Source organism: Paralichthys olivaceus, chromosome 6 (assembly GCF_024713975.1).
Source record: "Paralichthys olivaceus isolate ysfri-2021 chromosome 6, ASM2471397v2, whole genome shotgun sequence".
In the NCBI taxonomy this organism is placed as follows: Eukaryota; Metazoa; Chordata; class Actinopteri; order Pleuronectiformes; family Paralichthyidae; genus Paralichthys; species Paralichthys olivaceus.
In genome coordinates this window covers 24,855,111-24,878,046 of record NC_091098.1, presented here as the reverse complement: position 1 = coordinate 24,878,046, position 22,936 = coordinate 24,855,111, and the positions used below count along the sequence as shown (strand labels likewise).

At 42.4% G+C, this 22,936-nt stretch overlaps 1 protein-coding gene across 4 annotated transcripts; it reads right to left on the bottom strand.

Moving 5' to 3' along the window:
* Positions 1–3,051: 3,051 nt before the first annotated feature.
* Positions 3,052–22,637, bottom strand: c1qtnf12 (C1q and TNF related 12). 4 transcript variants are annotated; one of them, XM_069527125.1, is made up of 8 exons: positions 20,956–22,637; positions 10,647–10,751; positions 10,440–10,551; positions 10,094–10,278; positions 8,844–8,952; positions 7,531–7,624; positions 6,046–6,124; positions 3,052–5,961 (listed from the first exon to the last, which is right to left on the bottom strand). In XM_069527125.1, exons 1-8 carry the CDS (start codon positions 21,133–21,135, stop codon positions 5,863–5,865), a joined length of 963 nt encoding a protein of 320 aa, XP_069383226.1. In that variant the 5' UTR covers positions 21,136–22,637; the 3' UTR covers positions 3,052–5,862. The 4 variants fall into 4 exon arrangements, with proteins under 4 accessions (XP_069383226.1, XP_019960833.1, XP_019960832.1 ...); XM_020105274.2 differs by having other exon boundaries at positions 20,974–22,637; XM_020105273.2 differs by having other exon boundaries at positions 10,647–10,754; positions 20,974–22,631.
* Between the last annotated feature and the right edge of the window lie 299 nt (positions 22,638–22,936).

Here is a 22,936-nt window from a genome sequence, read left to right as displayed (position 1 = left end):
GGTGGGCATCAGGACAAACAATCAATGCCAATGACAGATCCACGTCAGACGGAGGATAATTATGGGAATGGCGCTCTGAAAGATACCGTGTCATTAAAACCCAGCGTCTCCACTCCAACTACAACAGTCTCTTTCCTGGGAGCTGTCCATGCTGTGAGGTGTGTGTGTGTGTGTCTGTGTGTGTCTGTGTGTGTTTGCTGTGTTAATGTCAAGCTGGACCAGCGTTTCTATTGCCTCCTTATATAACTCATTTTTATGTGTAATTGCACCCCGGGTTGCTGAGTGAACCTGTAAAGGTGCAGAGATGTTGACATGACAGATACATGAGACACAATCTGAGAGGCCGTGCATGACGGAGAAAAATCTAAACTGTGCTTGACAGCTACAATTTGAGAACTAAATTGCTAAAGAATACTTAAATAGCTGCTGTCTGATTTTGAAACCATTCACTGTGAATGCAAGATTATTCAGCGGGAGACATGACACATTGAGTTTGCCTGAGCTGCAGGAAAGTGGTCATGGCATTCAATTTGCACAGGTATATCATGATGTCCTGCAGGCACTGTATAAGGATGTGATCAGTGTTTGTGCTTCTCTTCGTCTTCTCTCTCTGTTATTAAGTCGCTAAGACAAACAATAAATCACGCAGTACACCCAGAAACAAATAAAAGTGCATTTCAATTCATAACGCAATATCAAATCAACAAGATGGCAGAGATCACTCACCAACACCCTCTGTGCCTCAACTATAGCAATTCAACCATAACTACGGATTTGGTTAAGAGATTTTTTTTAATTTGTAGAAAATGTGGCAGGAAAAAGAAACTTGTGAAATTTGTATAAAGAACAAATCAAAGCTAAAAAACCAAAGTGTTGTCAAGCTTGATGACTTTAGCCTCAGCTAACGCAATGTGATACTTCAACATCTCAATACATGATGCAACACCCAACATCTGGTTAAACAGTTTAAACTTTAGCTCCTGACTCTAATAGAGTAAATAGGTTTTAATGTGGGTAAATCAAACATTTAAATGATAAGTAGCTTTCAATTGGTCACTTCCAAACTTTCTCTCGGCTCCACTAAAGCCAGTTTAAGTCATGAACTGTGGAGAATGTCTGGAGTTTCTCCGGAGTTTTCTTCAATGCAGCCGGAGATTAGCGTGTTCACAACAATAGGGGAAATCCCTGGACATCTGAGATGAGATCGAAAGTTACAGAACAGCAAATGTGCAGAAAGTCACAGAAGATTTACGAGATAATTATGATCCAGTGTCAGTGTGACTTTATAAACTGTTTATTAGCTGTAACTGACATTATTATTGATTCTTATTATTGATTGTTGATTCATCAGTTATAAGCTTATGTTTAAGTTCCTCAGTGTCTGCTTATTCTCAAATGGTGCATCGCTATAACGACCCCTCATACAGAATAATAAAGAGGTTTTTTTCCACAACCTGGCAACTCAAATATCATCCTTATCAGTATAAAAGATGCCTAATTACAAAGTGGCACCAGGATGAGCGTTATTAATATTATATTAATATGAAAACCAGCAAGTAATGAGGTCCAGTGCATTTATCTTTCATCTGCTCCTCAGGAGATAGGAGGGGATGGGGGCAGTATCACAGCAACAGGTTTGTTTAGGGCCGCCTCGGTATCAGCAGGACTCGGACTGCTGGGCTCTGTTTGGAGTAACTTAGGCTGCTGTGAAAAAATCTGAGGCATGCTAAAAACATAATATACAGGAGCCTGGCATCCCTAAAAGAGAGTCTCGCTGTCTGTTCCACTCTGCAGGTAGCCATGTTTGGAAGTGCTGACAAACAGAAGAAAGACAGAATGCATGCTGGGGTCCGGGCCGGTGGCTGGCTCCTCACCAAAATGTCATGTCCTCCTCATATTTGTGCTCCAACTATGGTCACCTCTTGTATCCATGCTTGTTTGCAAATATCGGGAGCAAACCGCTAATTTGGATTCGTTTTAATTGTGCAAATTTGCCGATACATGCACACGTTCCGTTCTGTTCTCTCGTTGTTTTTGAGGATTCCTGCACAAAGGAGGATTTGCTTAAAGCCATCACCCAATGAGTCAGTCACTAAGGTAGAGGAGTCTCATAATTAAGGCCTCATTAAAGCTGCACAGCTCAACTATGTTGGTTTACAGGCAGAAAGAAACCTCACAGATTCACAATGGGCCTATTCATAATACCTCATGTCTCCGAAGGGAAAGAGAAAAAGCAGTTGCTCTTAGCATTTGGGCAGATGTAATTGCAATCACTCAGCTTGTCTGATGCTGATAATGGGGTGATGGGAAATTCCTGTCAGAGTCGTGGCGCAGGGTGGTTTCACAACCACTTTGGCAGGCTCCCTGTTCCACTGCAGGGCAGTGAATGCGTTATGGCATGCTCACATAGCTGTCATTAAACACATTTTGAAAAAAAAAAAAAACATAAGACAATCAAAACTCACAAGTGTGTGCCATTCTCTCGCTTCTTGAGCAATGAAAAGGCAAATATTATTTGAAACATGCGTCGTCTCTCATCCCTGCACAGTTAAACATGTTGAAAGACAACAGCTCTTGGAAAAAAAGCTCCCAGTTACGTATTATACACCATAAATTCGGACCGTTTTCAACATCTTTATTTTGATTTGTCATTTTCGTAACATGTCTTTTCACTGGTAGTAAATAGATGTCATTAAAAATAAAAGATGTTTTTAAAATTTTGGGAGTTCTTTGCTTTTCAGCGAGCAGCCCATTCCCCTCTGAAAGATTCTGCTACGGTAGGTGGCTGAAATAGCACATGGGTGCAACGTTCTTGTGGTTGGTTCTTGGGTACAGTATGTGACACTTGGCATCTCAGCAATGCTTCCATGAGAAGCCTCTATTATAAGGCATTTATGCAATGATGCTAACAAGCTAATTTGACTGGCTGGACAAGCATCCGAGCCATAAAGTCTGAGACCCTATTAGAGCCTTGTTATTAAAGCCTTCTGATACCAACCGAGCAACAATATACTGATATTAAAGAGCAGCAAGATTTATCTGCCGCATGATGGACCACAGTTATTCAGTTTTAATTAAAGTGGAAACATAAAGGACTTTAGAATACACTTAAACAAACAGGGCGAAGTATTAGCCGTTTGATTCGGCTCTCTGAACAAATATGATTAAAAGATCAAGATCTGTTAGTCATATTTTACAGTTAGGTATTTTGCAATTCAAATAAAGCCACAAAGAAATGGAAAGTCTTGCACTGCAGAGAATATTTTTGATAAATAAGTCAGATATGTAGGAAAAAAAAGACAATTCTGATCATACAAAATGAAAAAGACATTAGATAGATAGTGATTATAATGAACATTAGGTGTGTCAACGAATAAAAATCACTATCGTGTGCAGAGACCAAATAGCAATGTTTCTGAAGAGTTTAATTTGAAATGACAGAATATAATGGGTAATAAAAAAATAGCAAAGACACATCATTTTCTTCTCGTAATAATCTGTGGTCTCAACAGTCCACAGGAGTGTAAATCAACACACGACTGATACATATTCTCAAACATAAATACCATATCAAATTTCAACTGCTTTCCAATGTTACTGGTACATCAGTTATGATAAATTACAAACATTTAAATGTTAAGAAAAGAATAAGATACAGTTTTAATAAATGACAACAGAGAAGGAACTGCAAAAAGAAACTTGAGTTGTTCTCATACAGCTGTCTTACAGTCGATAGGTGTATGCAGATCGGTCTGACGCAGTTTAACAAGACTAAAGGTGTATTCACATCATCCTGGAAAAACAGCTCTTGCGCAAATGTCCATGGTGGAGTGGCTGTACCAAAAGTTCACATTTGTTGAACTCATAGCTGAGCTGCACTGATCTTTACTGCTGTTTACAATGAAAGATTGAGGAATTTGTAATCACTTGTGGTTTCTGTATTTCCAGAAAATTGCAATAAAACACTGGTCTCATAACAAGCCCAGACAAAAAGATGTTACCTTGGAGGAACATAAACGCAGATGCAGCGAGAAGTTTGTTACAAAAACACTGCTCGAGCAGCTTGAATTTATCCTCTGTTAGCAGCATTGGAACTGCAGCTTAGCTGGCACCTTAGACTGTAAATGATGATCTCCACTTATTCCCATTGCACAAAAATGAAGCCGAAATCCCACAGATCCGGGGGCAGCCATCTTGCACTGACAGTATCAAAGTCCCACCGTTACACCTGCCACACCAATCGAGTCAGTGTCAGCTGTCGATCATGACATTTCGTCAGTGTGATGAGAACTACCTAAAAGAACAGGAGCAATCTTTGGAGATTGTCCTGTCTGCTAACTGACCTGTACCACAGCCAGCCGCCAGGGGGCCATCAAAATGTTTTGGCTTCACTTTTGGTAGCTGTCCTGTCATCCATCTTAAAGGTTTATCTAATGCACAACACGCAGAGCAACAGCCTGGTTTTTCCACCGTAATGTGATTACGCCATACGAGCTAATAGCTCTGCTAGCGGCTTCACGAGGTTGAACTTTGACACGACAGTTCCTTGAGCTAAATGTAACGTCAGCCAAATGCTAACACGCTGAGAGCTGTGTCTCAATTCGGGGGGTTGCATTCTTTGGAGGCTGCATTTGAAGAGCGAGACTTCCCCATTCTCTTTCAAATGCGTCTTTTCATCCCCGCGAAACGAAGGCTCCAAAAAGAAGAAACCTTCCTGACCAAGTCTATATCCATGATTCATTGTGCTTCGGTGACAAACCATTTTTTAAAGAGGTAATGGCAGCTCATCAAGGAAAGCCCCTGTAGACTACACCGTCTCCTTTCTGTTGGGTTTACGGTCTACCCGGCCCATGAAGGAGGCAGTCTTTGTGGCCCGGATAGACTGCGTCCTCCAAAGGATCAACCCCCTTAATTGAGACATTGCTGATATTTCACAGACGTAATATTTACCATCTCATTTTAGCATGTTGGCATGCTAACATATCGTTACAATTCCTCTTAAAGGGAAACGTGAATTTGGCAATCCACCTAATACATGAGATACTTCACTCCAAACCACGAGTGTGATGGGGAGGCTAAATAAAAAGTCAGCGCATCACCATAGTCAGTAGGATGCATCCTCTGGAAACTGTGAAAATCTGTACAAAGTCTCACTTCAATTCGTCTTATACATGTTGCGCTGTTTCGGTCTGGACCAAAATGGTGGGGCAACCGACTAGCCACGCTGCTAACGTTGTTAAAAATGCAGTGAAAGCTATGTTACAAAATGTGTAATTACATATGTGATCTATAACTTATCTACGTCCACATTCTGTTGGTGGGGCATTTCCATTGTCCAGTGTACTCACAGAGTCTATGTACTATATAACTTAAATGTAAAATTGAACCCATGATAATAATAAGAATGGTTCATGTGCGTGTATACAAGAGAAAACATTAACTTGTCAGTATACACAAACACAGACATGTATTCGTTCATGTTCTCCAGCTGACATCTACACAGAGAACACAAAAAAACGTGGATTTTTGGTTTGGGCTACTGCAAAGGTGTTCAACAACCATGAAAAATATACCGTGAAAGACGTGTTCACTGCTTTACATACAGGTTATTTTATTGGTGAAGCAACCGGCAACCAAGTTCCTCAGGGGAGTCACAGTGCACCGTAGAGAACTCAGTCCTTGAGTTCTCCACATTGTCCTTCAACATCCGACAAGCAGTCAAGTCAGTGTCAGCCTGGCTTCCTTCGAACCTCCCCTGTGGTCGGGCACTGTGTGGCGGTGCTCTTAATCAATCCGTGGAAATGAAAAAATAAAAGGGGCAGCAGTGGAACGGCTTGGATGGTGCCCTGTTCGTGGGAGAGGCTATACACCAAGCAGCATGCCCATGAAATCTGAACCGTTCTGTATTGTAATGGAGGCACCAGCTGCATTGTCCACGAATATGGATGTGTACTGCCCGGCCTGCAGAGGAAAATAAACAACACTGAGGCAGAAGGTTTTTGCATGAATCCATTAATGTTTTGTGTTTGTTGGAGTGTTTCTCACCTGTAGCTCCAGCAGCCCGTGCACGCTGACCGTGAATATCTTGCTGTTACTCTCTAGTCCAACAATCATCTCCAATGAGCTGCAATCATAATAAAACATTCCTGATTTAGAGTGTGATCGTGGTTAAAATCTTGAAATTGCGGAAAGTACAGCAAGAAGGTACGTGTGGGTTTCTGAAGGGTACCCACAGTCCAAAAACATGCAGACTAGGATTAGGTTAATTGGATGTGTGAATGGTTGTTTGTTCTCTGTATGTTGGAACTGCGATACACTGGCAACATGTCCAGGGTCCCCAGTGTCGAGACATAAATTCATCCAAAGTTTCCTTTCGTGGCTTGCAGGGGGAGCTGCTGCCAATCCCAGCTGGCATCAGGCGAGAGGTGGGGTACACCCTGGAGGGATTGTTAGCGTATCGCAGGACCAATGTTTAGAGACAAAAAAACTCTCACACTCATGTGGAGGGATCATTTTTGGCCATATGCCCCACCCCAGTGTAAAAACATCTGGATGGTATCTCTCATTTCAAAAAGAAAGCGAAGAATCGCATTTCTAGAACCTTTCTTTTACCCACTCAGTGCCCTCAGGAGTCTGGAGAAACGGTTGTAACGTCACTGCAGGCTTCAACCACACAGTGAGAACTCTGGCTCCCGTTAAGTGGAAAACGCTACATTTTTATGGCAAATCAATCATGTTTGTCTTCGCTCTAACTGCCATCACAATGAGCCTCATTTCACATTCTCTGAATTTTCATGTGTGGGAGAGCGAGACTGGCTGGGGCTTCGAATCCCAAAAAAAAAAAAAAAAAGCCAAGAACTCTTCTGGGTTAGGTAACACATCATAATAGTATTATTTATATGTTCCCCTCATTGTACCACACTAGACGGGAGGCTGTGGAGCGCTGCACAGTCTGTGGGAGACTTTAGGGAGCGAATCAGCAATTTTCCCTGACTTTATGTAAATAGAAATTTTGAAATATTGGAAAGAACTCAGAACCGTTCCCAACTGGATGTGTAAATTTTCGCCCGCAGTGTCTGATCCTTGATTATCTGCCTCCCACGTCCTGCATGTCACTTCTGCTGCTGCTGAATGCTACAGGCTGCGTGTCAAAGGTGAAACTATAAAGATTAGTTAGGCGACAGGGACGAGGGCTCTAAGCGACGCACTCTGGTTTTATACAGGAAATGCCAAACTGGTTCCACACAAACTGTAACAGACAACACCTTTAACAGCTCATAAATTCTGGTGAAAGTAAACGCAGCACTGAACACCAATAAAATATCACTGTTACATAGGAATAGTAAACAACTGACAAAAAGAGGAATGTCAAGAATTCAAAGTGCAGTGACATTAATGACTTCCCGATATAAATGTTATCGACTGAGTATCACTGACCAACATGTGTTGCAAATAAAAACCACATGACTACTGTGACATTGGTGTATATTTGATGGTCCGACATGTTTTAACACGACGCTGAATACCCACGTGTATCTGTGGCAGAGGGATTCGATGCAGATCAGCACCCGGACGTTGTCCCTGGCCTTCAGCTGACTCTTGCTCCTCTTCACCTCGTTGTGGTCTATAAATGATCACATTAAAAAAGTGGCTTAGCCATTGGCTCACAAAAACAAAAGATTCAAACATCCAAAACGAATACAGTGTAAAATGTATTTTAGAATCAAACCCCTGTGGTCTGGATTCTTTCAGCTGTTGTTGTTCAACGTACAATCTGAAATTACAGAATTATCTTCACGCACGAGGGATTCACAGGAATGATGCAGCATCTCATTGATACCAATGTCTCACTGTTCTCGTCCCTTCAGCTGTATCAGAGATCTATAAAGCTAATTTAAATTTGAAATTTGACGCTGCTTGTAGTTCACAGTGAAAACATTCAGTGGACGGAACACAGAGGATCTTCTATTGTGAGGCAGTTAACAAGAAGAACAAGAAGGAGGAGCCTAAATTAGATGTTTAAAGAAGATACTGACCGACTTCTATGTCTACATAATAATTCAAGAAATCTGTAAGTGACTGGCATATCTCAGGATCCGTTCATTGTAATGGATTCGCACTTGGCATGTGTATTGTTAAGAGCCTGAGGAAGTGTGGTGTCAAAACATGATACATCAAATATTAATTAAGTTGTAATAAATAGACGACCAGCGCTCTGTAGCAGCAGCGGCAGGGACTCATCAACACAAGTGACGTCGATGCACCACTCGCCTTTGTGTTATATGCTATATACGTTCACTGTATTCATGAGAAAAACCCGTGTGAACATCCCTCTTGTGGTGTTCACAAGTTGTGGCGTGTTTGTTTAAATCGTCCTGCTCTTCCCCTTCTGCTCGCTCTCTGACTTTGTTATCCTCAGTGATGTCGCCCGTGTTGCCGTAGCCTTGGACTGGTGTTCTCTCTTCTTTACCACTAGTAAATACTGTTTACACTATTTGGGAGCATTTGCTACCTGGTGAAATCTGGGATCTGCAGTATTACACACTTTCTCTTAACTCCAGTAGTCACAGGGTTTGTAAAAGTACCTCAGTCTGAAATGTATTGATTATAATACAATAACATTTGTCAGAATTAGCCCTATTTCTTCATCTGTTTCCAGTCACTCTGGCTAATGCTTTTCAGATGCAAACTGACAGGAGCATTGCTAAAGATGATGTCATGAAACTCCATGTAACAATAATAAGACAGTAAGTTTTCCCACTGTTACAATTTCTACAAAACCAACAGGAGGATGAGGGAGTTCAGTCAATGTGTAGTACTGAGAAATTACTGTTTTCATTTACCGATGTGGACGTTAGCAGAGAACTGGTAGATCCCTGTGATGGGAGCTGTGAATCTCCCAGTAGACTGGTCCATTCCTGACCCTCTGAGGAAGGCTCCTTTAGCAGGCGGCTGGAAGCACAGAAAACCTGAATTAAAGTTTGCATTGGTAACTCCCTACATGTCCTCTCTGGGAGCTTTAAACAAAAGTTCACCAACGTAACTCTGTAACGGTGATCAGTGCCCGGCTCATAAGGATTTCAAGTGGGCCAATTCATGAGCGAATGGGGAGTTTGTGGATGACGTTTCAAACAAATGACAAAACTTCAAAAATCGAAAAAAGAATACAAATATTTGGGGATGAAAATGTGAGAATACGCCAGCGATGGTGTCAAGAGAGCGCTTGACAATAAGTGCCGTAAACAAAAACACATGATCTCTGCAGCAGAATTATTACGTTACGTCCCGTCTTCGTGTGCGAAAGGCAAACTCCTGAGAAAGTCTGGACCCCATTATAAAAAAAACTTTCTCCTGAGGTTCATGTCTGAAAACAGCTTCAAGGTTGGATATCTGCAATCCTGACAATGCCAAGAGGGGAGTAAACACGGGAGGGGAGCGAGGACTTTAATGCACTTTACCAACTTCGTCATAGATCATGTATATTGTAGAGATATGAAGCTGCTGTCTCAAACCACAAACACCTCACTTTTAATCCAATGCCTCCTTGTCTCATTCTCAAATGTTCAAAAATAACTGTGTAGTAACACTTCTCCACCAACACAGTGCTTCATTAAGATGTTAAATTGTTTGGCAGAGCCTCATACTCCCCCTCCAGCCTCGTCAGCCCATCCCAACAAGGCATAGTTCTTCCACTACAGCATGCTGTTTCTAACAGTGTCTATTTCTGTCCTCTCCGCACTTTATTCCAAGTCTAAGACAGAGTGCCTTTTGTATGCCGCCCAGAGAGTGATGTGTAGGATTGAAAAAGTAGATATTTTTGACCAAAGAGCTGAGTCTGAGTCCCGGAGTGGCACTGCATGCTTTGCCAGTGCCAGTTACCAGCGAGGGGGATGATCTGCTCATAATCCCCCCACATGCAAACTAAAGCAATGATTTCCAAACAGTCACTCTTTCACAAACAGTTAATACAGAGAAGCAAATGGGTCAGAAACAAACGGGGGAGGATCAGCCAAAACTTTACTTTTTTAAGCCACGAGCAGGGAGCAAAGCTGAACCAGTTCATAAACATTTACTTGGTTTCAAACAAACATACTGTCTGAAAGTTCTGGAGCTCCACCAGCGTTTTCTTGTCCACCACCACAGGTCCCTTGAGCTTGCAGTGGAAAGCCTCCTCTATTCGCCGGTAGGGGGTCATCCCCTCCAGAGTGAGGAGGGCTGTCGGTAGCTGGCTGGGGCTGGTCTGTCTGTCAAGTGCTGCTGCTCTCCTCTCTGTAGCCTCTGACAGAAACACATCCAGGCTATTACAGCAACAGACTGAGGTAACGTTGACTTTCAAACATGGCCCTCATGATAATGCGGTGAATAAATGGATGTAAAGATGTGCATAGCTATCAGTTAATAACCTTTTAGCCTAAAGAGGAATATGAACATGTTCATACCTTTAATCATCTCCTTGAAATCCTGGAGAAGAACTTCCTGGGTCACTTCGGCCCCAGGAGAGCCAGGAGGTCCCTGAGGTCCGGGAGGACCTGGAGGACCAGGTGGGCCCGGCTAGTGACAGACAGACAGAACAATGCGTCAAACTTGATCTGAACATATCATTAAAAGTAACTTCTAATATTTTACAGGGCATATTCTGGATTTACCAGGGGACGTTTGCGTTTGCGACACTTTCCAGGGAAGTTGCCAACAGGTCTTTTGACAAAGTCCATCCATGATCCCAGTGGGTCGACTCTCTGGTGTTCAGAAACCTGCTGCAGAAAAAAAGACAGTAAGAAGATTTCCCCAATGGATCATTCAGCCAACAGCATACAAATACAGAATAGGCTTTTTATAGCATTGCTTTCATGTGATGTTGTGGTTTAACTGTGTTTTTATCGCATTCTTTTCACCATTTCTTGTACTTTTTAATATATTTTTACTATCAAATTACTGCTTTTAAGTGCTACCTGTGTTATAAGCTCTATATTAATTCATTTAATTTGAACACTACCTCGTTTCCAACCACCTGAACGTGGTTGTCTGGGCTACTTGTCACATTGCATCCTGCCGATTGTTATTTCTCATATATTTTCTTGCTTTGCTGTGAAAACACTTTGTAAAAGGTGTTTTAAAAAGTGCTTTGTGAATAAAGTTTATTATTATTTTATAATGGAAATTACAGTCTAATTAATAATGATATGGGCAAATATCCATAAATAAAATACCTCACTACACTGTATGTTAATCATCTATTACAACAACCTTTTAAAAAGTTCTGTTTACCAGTTCAATCATGTATTTTATTCAGATTTTATGAAACCCCATGTGTCATTACTTCTCCCTTTAAACCATCAGTGGAAAATGTAGACCAAAGATACAGTTAAATGGTGCCAGACACAGACGAAGGTCAAACGGGGAAAAACCTCTTTCTCTTTTCATCGGTTGCTCCTTGAAGAGAAATGTGGCTTTTTTTTAATTTACCGTCTGAGTTTAGTCACCATTCTTCTCTGAAAGCTTCACTTTAATCCACTCAGGTGCCACGTCACTTCTTATTTGCCCAAATATGCCCCGATTCATGTAAACAAACCTCGTCAAGGGTTTTTGGTTTTTCAGCACATGAAAATTTCCATGAGCGCTCTGGTGAAAAATGAGTGGTGTGATGTAGATTCTGTGGATCGCAGACCTCAATTACTGTAGTTTTGTAACAACATGTCAAAATGGCCAAAACTTTCTCCTCCATCCAAAGACATACTGGTCTGCTGCTTTTATTAATACTACCAGTGCGACTAATGTTATGATGGAAAATCTCATAAACAAGATAACAAAAGTATACACAGTATGTATACAAGTCTGAGTTATGATCTAAGATTGTTTCCAAACCGTGCGTACGCTCAATGTCCTTATCTGAAATAACTGGTGGATAATAAATTACTGTATAAGAGACTGGGATCTCTCACACAGATAAGACACAATCTCCCGGAAGCAACATTTTCATGCGTACTACCGCAAGTGGCATGTTTTCCTTACGGTAAAATGTGAGGCTGAATGGATTCCAATTACAGTGAGCTTGGATTTTACCCGAACCCTTCCCCGAATGTCAAGTGCCCTGGGTTGAGATAGAGGAGCAGATAAAGACAGGCCGTGGAGGTGAGCTGTCTGAAATGGAATTTGTTTAGGTTTGGCAGAGGGACACGGATCACTTATCTTGCAAAACCAACATGCCCCTTTTTTCACTTCTAAAGACTTTCCTCTTGTTCCACCACAACAAAGTGACTCCTTGTTTGTCTTTTCAATATGCTGGAATTAAGGACAATTTTTTTTTTTTACGTATATGTTTGGGTTTTGCAGCAGTCTCGTTCTCTCGGTGACTTTCACTTCTGTCTGACAGCAGAGAAAATAAACAACGTAAGAGGCGCTGCGTCTGCTGCATGATGGATCCCTCCTTGTTTTTGTTGTGATTTCGAGGCTTGGAGGCAGATGAAAGCAGGAGTGATTCGGTTAAGACAAGAATTCTTGTTCACCACTCTGTTCTGTGTCCATGTGACTGTTGGATAAATTGCTTTTTCCATTGCGTTTTAAATTTTTTTAATAGTTATTAACATATTCGAAAAAAAATGCACTTAAACCTACAATAACAGCTTTTTGGGCAACTTGGAGGCATCGGAGAGAAGCTGTTAACACAACATCAACATTTCATCACCTCTTACGTTGACATGGCGATGATGCTTATTTACACGCCCGGTTAAATAAGCACAACATTAAAGCTTGTGGAGCAACTCTATCATTCTGTTAGAGTCATGTTTGTGTTCACCTGGCAAATATATTCACTCTTTGAGCTCAGTTTTAGTCTCCACCTGGTTCTGAGAGAAATCTCCTAATGCTAAATAATAAAATATGATGACTGATTTTGTCGGTTTGCTGTATAAATGTATAACATACATCTTGTAAGGTATCGTTTGTTGTTGGCACAGCTTATATTGAGCTGATTTACAGACCGGTTCAGTAAATCATCCAAACAGCCACATATGAACAGTAATAAAGCAAATTCAGCTTCATTTTATGAAAAACATTCATCTTCACCGCAGAGAAACCAGGTAGGATGAACACAAAGTTTTCTAACGTCACTCTCCAACAAAAAACTGAAGTGTAAAATAATAATTTGTGATTTTAATTAATATAATAATAGGTACAAGTCTCCAACTAACCAACATGTATATCAACATCAAACTCAAAATTACAATGAGGACACTCTGAAAGCACCAAAATATCCAACCTGAAAAAGTTTATTGTTCAGTGCAATTAAACTCAAGTTTGATGTCTATAGTGTTGTTCTGTATTGTTGCACACTGCGTTTTAAACGCTCACAACTCTGCCGTGATACAACGGTAACGTGTCGTCTGATCCCGCTCTTAAAAACAGGAATCTTTCCCACCTCCACCATCCAGACGACAACTAAACGTGTTGTTTTTCCATGTCAGCTTTTGTGCAGATTAAACAAACGAGATATGACACGTTAATTACTGCGTATTTTAAGGTGTTGGCAGGCAGACGGAGCCGGGCGAGCTGTCTAGTGTCAATCTGTCTCAAATAACCCGACAAAAAAGTGAGAAAGAATACTGTCCAAGATGTCATGCTATTCTTTTCATTTACAAGTTCTATAAGCTTAAAGAAATATTATGAAAGGGGTTTGTGTTGTGGGTTGTAGAAGTATTCCACGCCTGTGGCAGTCTGAGTATATTTCCACTGGGAATAATAGTAAAAGCGTGAATCATCAGCTGGGACGGCTCAACACGATCCAAAAGTCATTTTGACAGCCAGTGGCCGCTGTTCCCCAAAAAAGTGAAAACTCCACATTTATTCTGTTTATGTTAAAGATCATTGTCTTAATGTTCAAGAGCAATTCGGCCCACACATGTGGATTATAATTGCACATCTCAGTGCTGCATAATAATAAAAAAGACGGACTATCGCTGCCAGGAAATCAGCCATACTCTGAGCTTGTTATCCTCTTTAATACTCAGCATTGTAATTAAACCATTAAAAACCTTGCCCTCCAGGATTTTCTGTGCTCAAGGAAGAAAGGCTACGAGCAAGGTAATTATTACCTTTATATATCTGAGCTGAAAAATAACAGCAATTCACTGTGTAAATAATTTAATCATCAGCTTAAGAAATGCTCGGCTCTTTTCACGGAACAGATCGCGTTCTCTGCTCCTCCGTCTGTGCTGTCAGAGCATAACGTACAAAGTGACAGCTGGGATGGTTCATGCAACTTGCCAAAAGAAAATTGTGATTCATTGTATGCAGGTGAGACTCCGTCTCGACCGAGAACTTCAAAGAGTCCGCACACGCACAGAAAAACCTGTCAAAGGCGTTCAATCATTCACTGGCTGCTATCGACTGTGGCGTAAAGTAAACTATGGATTCCGTGGCGTTGCTCTGTATCAGCATGAACATGCCGTTGAACAAAGTGGGGAGGGAGCAGATCCAGGTATCAGTCTGAGAGTTGATGAAGAACACCGGGGCCCCGGCTTTGATCACCGCCGATGTGAGAGTGCCTCAAAGTGGCCTCGTCTGTCAGCAGGCGGGAGCGCACGCCTTTTACAGCGCAGACCGTGTCAGGTCTTCTGTCGAAAGGTGAGAAACTTTAAATCTTCCAGTCCCGTGTTTATCCTCATTGATGGGGCTCTAAATCATGACACGTCGCTGATGCTCAGACCTTAAGAATGTGATGTACTGTGTTCACTGGCGGAAAAAAATTCAGATCCTTTACTTCAGTAAAACTCCCAAGACAAGAATGTTCCTCTAATATAAGTCCTGTGCTCAACAATTTCCTTTAAGAACTAGAAAATAGTACAATGATATGATCTTTTTTTTTTTTGAGTCAACGTACTTTTGTATATAAGTGAAAATGTCAAGTTGCGGCATAGACTCCTCAGAAACAGCAACGTCGATTACTTTAGGCTACGCTAACTAGCTCTACACTATAGGTGTTCTCATCTAACTACGCAAAGAAACTGAATAAAACGTAAAACTGTATTTTTAGGGCACAATTCACAAAATGTACTTATACCTATACAGGTTAACACAGTTTTAAGTACTTGATGCAGTATTACTAGCCTTTATATCACTTATTACTGTGTAATTACTCCATGTGCCAGCAGGGGAAGATAAATTATCTGCGCTGTAGCTTTAAATGAATCTTACACTATTGCCACATCCCATTATATCTCGTAGCTCGGAATTACCGACCTCTAAAGTTGAAGGAATCTCACCTTCCCCAACTTCAAAATCCAAGATGGCTGCGCCGTGTATCAACAGTAGTGAAAGCTTCTGTCATTAAACATGTCGTACATGTTACTATGGCGTTAGTATGCAGGAAATGCCAGGTAATGTGTTACTATGAACTGTTTTTGCTAACAATGGCTATCTGGGTAACAATAACATTGCTCCTCTGCTACTGGAGCTCTATCAACTCTAGAATGAGGTCATGTGATAAGAGCGAAGGCGACGTCGTGACCAAAAAGAGCCAATCAGCAAGCGGTCATGAGAGCCTATGTCATCATTTCCTAACATCTCCGTTTCTGCCTGTCCAGACTAAAACGCAGCCCCGGAGTTTTCAAACTAACACAGGGCCAGCAGCGTTTCCAAGCTTCTTCTGCATTTTCAAACAAAAAGTTCAGAAGTTCAGAGGGGGAAACGTATCCAAGGCCCCAAATAGGCAATGCTGAGAATCACTGGTTTAATCTTTGACCATGCTTTGTATTTTAATAGTTTATTATGTCTTATATCTTTTCTAACTTAAACTGACACTCCTTACATATATCAAAGTAGAAGTATGAGTAACATTAAAGGGAAAGCACACGTACCTCAAATCATTCAAAGTGCAGCATTTGAGCAGATATCGTTTATCACTTTTCACCGCTGAGTGTGTTTAGTACCCACAATAAAAGTGAACAGAGAATGTTTTATTAACCGGCAGCCCCGCGTGTGTTTGGATCAATTACTGGATCAGTTGTAATCAAAGCTGATCATTCCCAGGAGCACAGGAGATTTTATTACCCTCCAAAGATTGATTTGGGGCTGCGAGAATAATCCTTTTTTTTTTTTTGCTTTAAGCATGTTTGTCATGTAGTTTGGGAAAATTAGGTAGAATTTATTCGAAGCAATAAAATGGGAAAATATTTCCCTGGGGCACCATGCCACCAAAAACACAAACACAACTGTTAAAACATGTCTCTGGGGCTGCAACCAGATACTGAAACTCTACTCTGCTGCAGCCAGCTCCTGAATTCTTCCATGTGTACAGTGGAACTTGTTTTCTTTTACGTGTTATCTGCTTTTCAACCTGTTCGTGCACACAAGATGACACAAAACCATTTGCTGCTGATAAAAATGTTGCACAGGCAGGTTTGAGGTTGGACAGGATGACAGAGAGTCTTCCATAATCTCTTGTTTTTATATCACTATACTGCTCCCTGTGCAGTCATCCATGCATGGGTGAACGGGTCCGACGCTGGGCCCATCCCACCCCAGGAGGAAGGGATCCCCAGGCTGTGTGGGCCGGGGGGATCCTGGTAACCTGCGTGCATCCCAGCCGTCATGCCTCCACCCCTGTGTTCCTACAGAAACTAACTGCCTTGAGGATTTATCACCAAAGAGCTAAATACAGTGAGGCATGCAATGTTGACTCTGTTCCCTTCTCACTGTGTTATTACTCAATTGGCAAGCACCGTGTGCAAAACATAATTATTCCACCGCACCATTAATTCAGCAAATGCAGCAGGAACACCAGTTGGAGGTGTAACTGAAACGCAGACATGTAACGATATAGCTGAGCCTGATTTTAAGTTGCCGTTTCTTAACTTTACTGTTGCCTAAACAAAGTTGTCTATGTGTTTATCGTGTGCGAGAGAAAGTGACTAAATTTGTGTTTTTGCTGAAGAAAATGCGAGAGACAATCCTGGCCTCGTCTCGATATGAGAAGGTGATACGAGCTGATTGCTTTGATCGCTGTGTCACATCTGTTTTGTGTACAAATTATAGCTTTGAAATTGGAGCGAGTGCTCATTTTCCCTGTGGTAGGTAAAATGAGCTGTTGAAAAGCACCAGCGATCCAGTTCCATCTCAGGCACAGCTTTGCCCCATGGCCTGACTCTAAGGCACGACGTTAGAGGAGGGAAATCATTAGTTACTCCTCAGTCATTTCTGATTTCATTAAAGGAGCAGCCCATTTTTTCCGGCTGGGAGAAGATTGATGCCCCTCTCATACTAGTACAGCAAACTCGAAGATTTGTATCTCAGTGTAGCATAAATAATGAGGAAACTGCTCTCGGAAGGTTACAAACCAACCTACCAACACCTTTGAAGCTCAATAAAGCTGCTTTCAGCTGTTCATTGAACTGCTGCTAATCTTCTGAAGTGATCCAGAGAATGCAAATTTAGAGGAGAGGTTCTCCTGCCTGCCCCCAAATAAAAACTCCAGATAATGTCTGATGCAAAACTGAAAAAGACAAACCACAAAAGAATACAAAATATTTCAAGTCAAAAGAAGATCCATACGTGCACTTCGACTAAGATAACTTGATGAGACAACAGTTAAGAGTTATCGGTTATATGAGCTTGTGTCGACGTACTTCAACACAAACACTTGATCTCAACAAGTTGTATTTCTGCAGAGATGTTCATGTTGTTGTGAAAGCGATTGTGGAGATATTCTCCAGAGGTTTTGTCTGAAAGCACTTGATCTTTCTAGGATTTAAACAAACCAGATAAACGAGGAAGTTTCAAAGGTGCTGGTATATTGTTGGGAAGGCTTTATGCTAAGCTAAGCTAAAGCACTTCTGTGTGCTTCTTTGCTGGACAGACATGAGTGGGGGGTGTCTCTCCTCAACATTTCCTCTTGGCAAGAAAATGGATAAAGCCTTTTTTTCCCCAAATCTCTAACTGCACAAGAAATTGTAGCACTAAATTAACTTTCCATATTTGTACTGATCACGTGCATTTTGCAGAATACATCTGATCTATGTTTGATTGATGATTATGTTGACTAATTAGTTGTTTTTACTTGATGTCGCAGTTTATTTTAAAGTGTAGCAATAATTGGGAAATTGAGGTTTCAGGAACATGACCAGCACATGAGAAGAATCAGGCAAGATTAAGGGATTTCTGTAAATCTGGCATCAATCTGAAGCTATTATAAATGAAACATAATCCAAATAAAACAGTCTCCGTCTGTGAAGTGAAACGCGCGTACTGTGCAGTTTATTTTACTTGCAAATTTCATATGTAACAACAAAAGACTGTTTATTATTTGTCTCTTCTTTGCTCTCGCTCAGATGACTTAATTAGGTAATTTCGCTGTGTTAAACAAGCGTAACCTTGTCAGGGGTCGGACGTGTTGAAAGCAGAGTTCATCATCACGCAGCTCAAACTAAAAGGTGGTTCACACTGTCAGCGGTGCATGAGGTGTGTGCTCTCACAGTGGCCCTGATTCCTGTGGGACTCGCTCTCGTCTCCTATGTGTGGGTTGAACCAAAAGGTCCCACACACTGACGCATTAATCATCACTGGGAATGAGAGAGAGGAAACAAAAACCCTTGCCTCGGGCTAAACCCAGCCATTACTCAACACGCCAGGCGTGATGTTTGACTTGACTCCCCAATTACAGCCATCACAGATCCCTCGCTGCTCTCAACAGTGACAGATTCCTCTCATCTTTAGAGTGGAGACCAATAAGGCTTACAAATGTGTACCTCTGACATATCGCTCCGAAATTCTACAACGTGAAGGTTCGCAGACATTGTTTGAAATGTACTTCACTTATCATCTCATTAAAAAAATTCCACTGGCGGCACAACTCCATACCTCGCTATTGTGATCACTTTCAAATGGAAAATCTCCAGAGGAATGCAGTGTACGTCTGCACGCTGCCAACAGCCCACACACAGGATTGGTCAGATAGAAAGCAAATGCCATCATAAGAACTGTTTCGACTGTTTCCACTGGGCACAAGGGGAAAAACTATGTAAATGTGCAGTGTAAATGTTTGGCTTGTTTGAGAACACACATTTCTTGCCAAGACAGCTTCAGATGGTTGTTTTTCTCTTGGACATTACAGATGTGTAATGAGATAAACTCACAAACTACCCAAGAAAATCAAGTTTACTACTTTTCACTGTGTGTGGTGAACGTTCTTTTCTTCACAAACACAAAAAAAACCCCCGGATAGAGTGGCACCGACGAATGCGACATTGAATGCAGCCACTTCCGCGGACGTCGAGCTCAAAGCTCAGGTTCTCGTCCAGAGGTGACAATGTTTGGCAAAGACACTATCTGGCACAACACTGTGTCTTAAGAGTGATTATGTCATTACCCTCTGATTGTGGGAGATGAGATGAAAAGAATGTCAGAGAGGGAGGCACTGGGGGCTAATCCTCGCCGAGGTGTTCTCTTTCAGGACCCTTTCTATGGGGCTTTGTGAGGGGCTTACACGGCATGCTGCCCCAGTTTTCGGGGCCGCACCGCCCCTATCGGATGTCCCAGACACAGCGGAGTCAGACTAGGCCTGTGAATGACAGAATCAATGGGCTGGGAACAACATCACCATAAGTCTTTAAATATCTGCCTACCTAACTTTCCCAGGAGTTACATCACGGCGGTGGGCCTATAAGGGGCTGCAGGAGACGGGGAGGGGGGGTGGGGGCTGTGTTTGTGAAGACGCTCTATGAGACAGAGGAGTGAAATCCCAATGGGGTGCAATCCTCAGCAGGCTCGAGGGTTGACACAAGGTCATTCTTCATAGCTTGTGCTTTTACAGGGCAAAGCAAGTCAAATAAACACCACCAGGCCACAACCACCTACAATGTGTTCTTAAAGATACAAAGGAGACCTCACTGCTTGGTTTTCAAGGGTGGGGGGGAGAAAAAAGGCGGTGGAGGTTGCCGTTAGGAATCCAGAGACTGGTAGACGCTGAAGAGAAGGCTGGTATATAGGGCAGAGGGAGTTACACGAGAATGCCAACATAATGGGTGGGCTGAAAGAAAAACAAATAGCCTGTTGGAAACCCTTGCAAATATGCAACACCCGCAATAAACCAATAAATAACAGAGTCAAGGGCCAACACTCGCTCCTGAAAATGGAACTGTACCACTGTAATACTGTTGTGCCTGTGGAATAAGTTTCTCATAGAAATAACGCTGGTCTCCAGCTAAGGACGACCGTTCTGACTGTTAAGGATGATCGAATTATATATCATAGAAACTTCAGTTCTTCTGTTTCTAACTTAATTTCCTGTGACAATCAATAAATATCTTATTAAACTTTTAACTTTATTGGCGCATCGACAGAGTTGAGTCGTGGCGAGCTCATCGGAACATAGACAAGAAAATACTTAATACGGATAAGAAACAAAATCTGAGCCCTTCAAATAATAAAGTGATAAATCCTAACCACAGTTAAAGAAAATAAAATAAACATGAGAAATAAAGGTATAAAATGCAAAGATAAGACACTAACACCTGAGGGACAATAATTATCTTATCTTATCTTATCTTATCTCAACTCTCTCCCATGAAACCTCACTGCATCTTGATTTGTTCTCACGGGCTGGAAACATTTGTTGGCGGACACCCGCTGCGCTCGCTAATTGATGCATTGATCAGCCCTTAGATGTCCACATTCCTGACATACTTCCGGAAGTCATCCATTTAGCGTTTCACACATTTTCCGTCCATCTCAGTGTCTGAGGCTTGACCCCAGCGGGGCACACCTGCCCTGTCCCGGCTTTTACCTTTGCCACAATTCAACTTATCGCCTGCACTGACAAGACATCTGCTCATATCTGACATATCTTCAGGCTGGATTCAAACTCTATCTGTTGTTGTTCTGTATCTGATATCACCATGAAGCAGCTCATTGATTAAAAACAGAAGTTCAAAACATCAAACACTTAGAGCATTTTCATGTCACTACCTTGATGCTTCCACCGACCTCTTCGCTGTTGGAGAGAGTTGCATTGAATGCCTCTGTGTGTTGTGGCGTGGCCTCCTTTGGCCTCTTTCTCTCCTTCTTGGCCTCCACCCCATCCAGTAGGACGCACTGAGTCCAAAACACTGCAGCCAGCACCGCCAGAGGCCCGGCCCCACACCACATCTTCACACTCCTTCGATCCGCACCCTGCAGAAAGAGCCTGAATCTTATGTGACGGAGCGGTCGTGTGAGTGCACAGAAGCTGAGGATGCCTTGCGAGGCTCAACACAAACACTGGAAGTCCCACCAGGGAGAGGGAGACCAGAGGAATGCAGCTGCAGGGACTCCCCGTCCAAGAGACTGTCAAGACTGACTGCTGCCGCCGTTTGCTCCCCTCTTGATGAGCGCTCAGCCAGCACGACGTTGCAGGGGCACTGTTAACTCTAGACACAGAGCCAGGAGGCTTACTCAACTATGAAATGTGTCAAGAGGAATGGTCCAAGGGAATGACAGATCGGCGCAGATCTGACAGCAAATAAACCCATTAGTGAGATTTTTCACGCTTTCTGCTCTGTTGGGGGGTGAGGTGCAGAGGAGGAGGGGGGCACAGGGGGCAAAAGAAGAGGCAGAGAGGAGGGGCGTCCAAAGCTGAGGGTGGGCTGCAGGGTTCAGAGAGATGGATGGCAATATTGTCTGTTTTCTGTGCCCTGCCTGCTCGCTCCTGCTGGTTCTCACAGCGAGCGCTGGGTCCAGTCTGCAGCAGAGCAGCGTGGTGGCTGGAGAAGCTGCAAGATCCAAAAACGTTGGGCAGAATCCCCCCCCCCCACACACAGCAGGGATCAACCGAGCCCAAGAGGAGGTGGACGAGGTCCAGGTTAGATGTCTGCCCCGTCTTCTTCCTCTTCTTCTTCCTTCAGGAGGCTTCACACCAAACAGCAGAACTCTACAGGTGTGCTCCTCACACCTCCTCTGGCCGACACAGCTACTGAGTGTCCCCACAAATCATCGAGTCCGAGGCCAAGTGCAGAGAGCTGATGTGGGGACGCCTCTGGTCTGGGTTGCTCCTGTGCTCTGAGCTTGCAGGAGGGCTCACAGTGGAGTTTTATCATCACCCTTTCTCCCCCTCTCACTCTTCCACTCCCTCTCCTTCACTCCTTTCCCTCTCTCTCTCTCTCTCTCTCTGTTGGCAATCTTACGAGCTTATTCAGCTCTGTTTTATCTCATAGATGAAATGCTGGAGCTGAGGAGGTTCTCTGGCAGACACGTTCACTGTGTGTGTCGTGTGTAAAGTTGTGTATCTGTCTGAGAGTGTCTGTCACGTTGGCTCAATATCAGCCTACTCCACTCTGAAGCCCCGTGTTTACATCCAAGCAAGACGTAGAAACAAATTCCTACCCTTTATTTTGAAACCTTGAGGCATTATCCTGCGTAATCTACTATGTGGAAACCTGCCAATGATTCTCCACTGTGTTATATTCTGCATACACAGAGCATAGCTGTTGGTTTTATCCTGTGTTGGTGCTCAGACATATCTTCTCTGGATCCTTTGTAGGAAAAGAGCTGAAGGAACTCTTACATTTCTCGTAGCTTAAATTGCAGCTTTCAGTAAATAACCTGTGACTGATGTAAATAAAAAGATGTTCCTGTCGTCTGCTTTCTTTCATCGTCCAACTCATTAAAATAAGTCTTATCAGGATGAATGACATGTTGGCTCAGGAGTGCCTATACCTGATATCTTCTCCACCACTCACATTTTCAGACTGCCACTTGGTTTAGCCATTACATTTTAACATAGCGCCACCCAGAGGCCGCAGCTCGAAGTACAAACAACTCACCAGCTCCTTCCCAGTGAGAGTTCCTGTACCTGCTGACAAACAGGGACACAGACATAATCAAATAATACATTTACCATCAAAATAAAAGAAAGGGATTACATTGTCTTGTGTTTAAAATAAGACTAACTACAACTTTTGTGTTTTTTGTG

Excerpts from the sequence above, each read along its gene's own strand:
- c1qtnf12 (XM_020105270.2), bottom strand. The coding sequence starts at position 21,135 with ATGTGGTGTGGGGCCGGGCCTCTGGCGGTGCTGGCTGCAGTGTTTTGG. Across the intron at positions 6,125-7,530 it reads TCCCTCTGCCACAGATACAC|CTCATTGGAGATGATTGTTG; the intron begins GTGGGTATTCAG and ends TTATGATTGCAG. Across the intron at positions 5,962-6,045 it reads ACGGGCTGCTGGAGCTACAG|GCCGGGCAGTACACATCCAT; the intron begins GTGAGAAACACT and ends TTTCCTCTGCAG.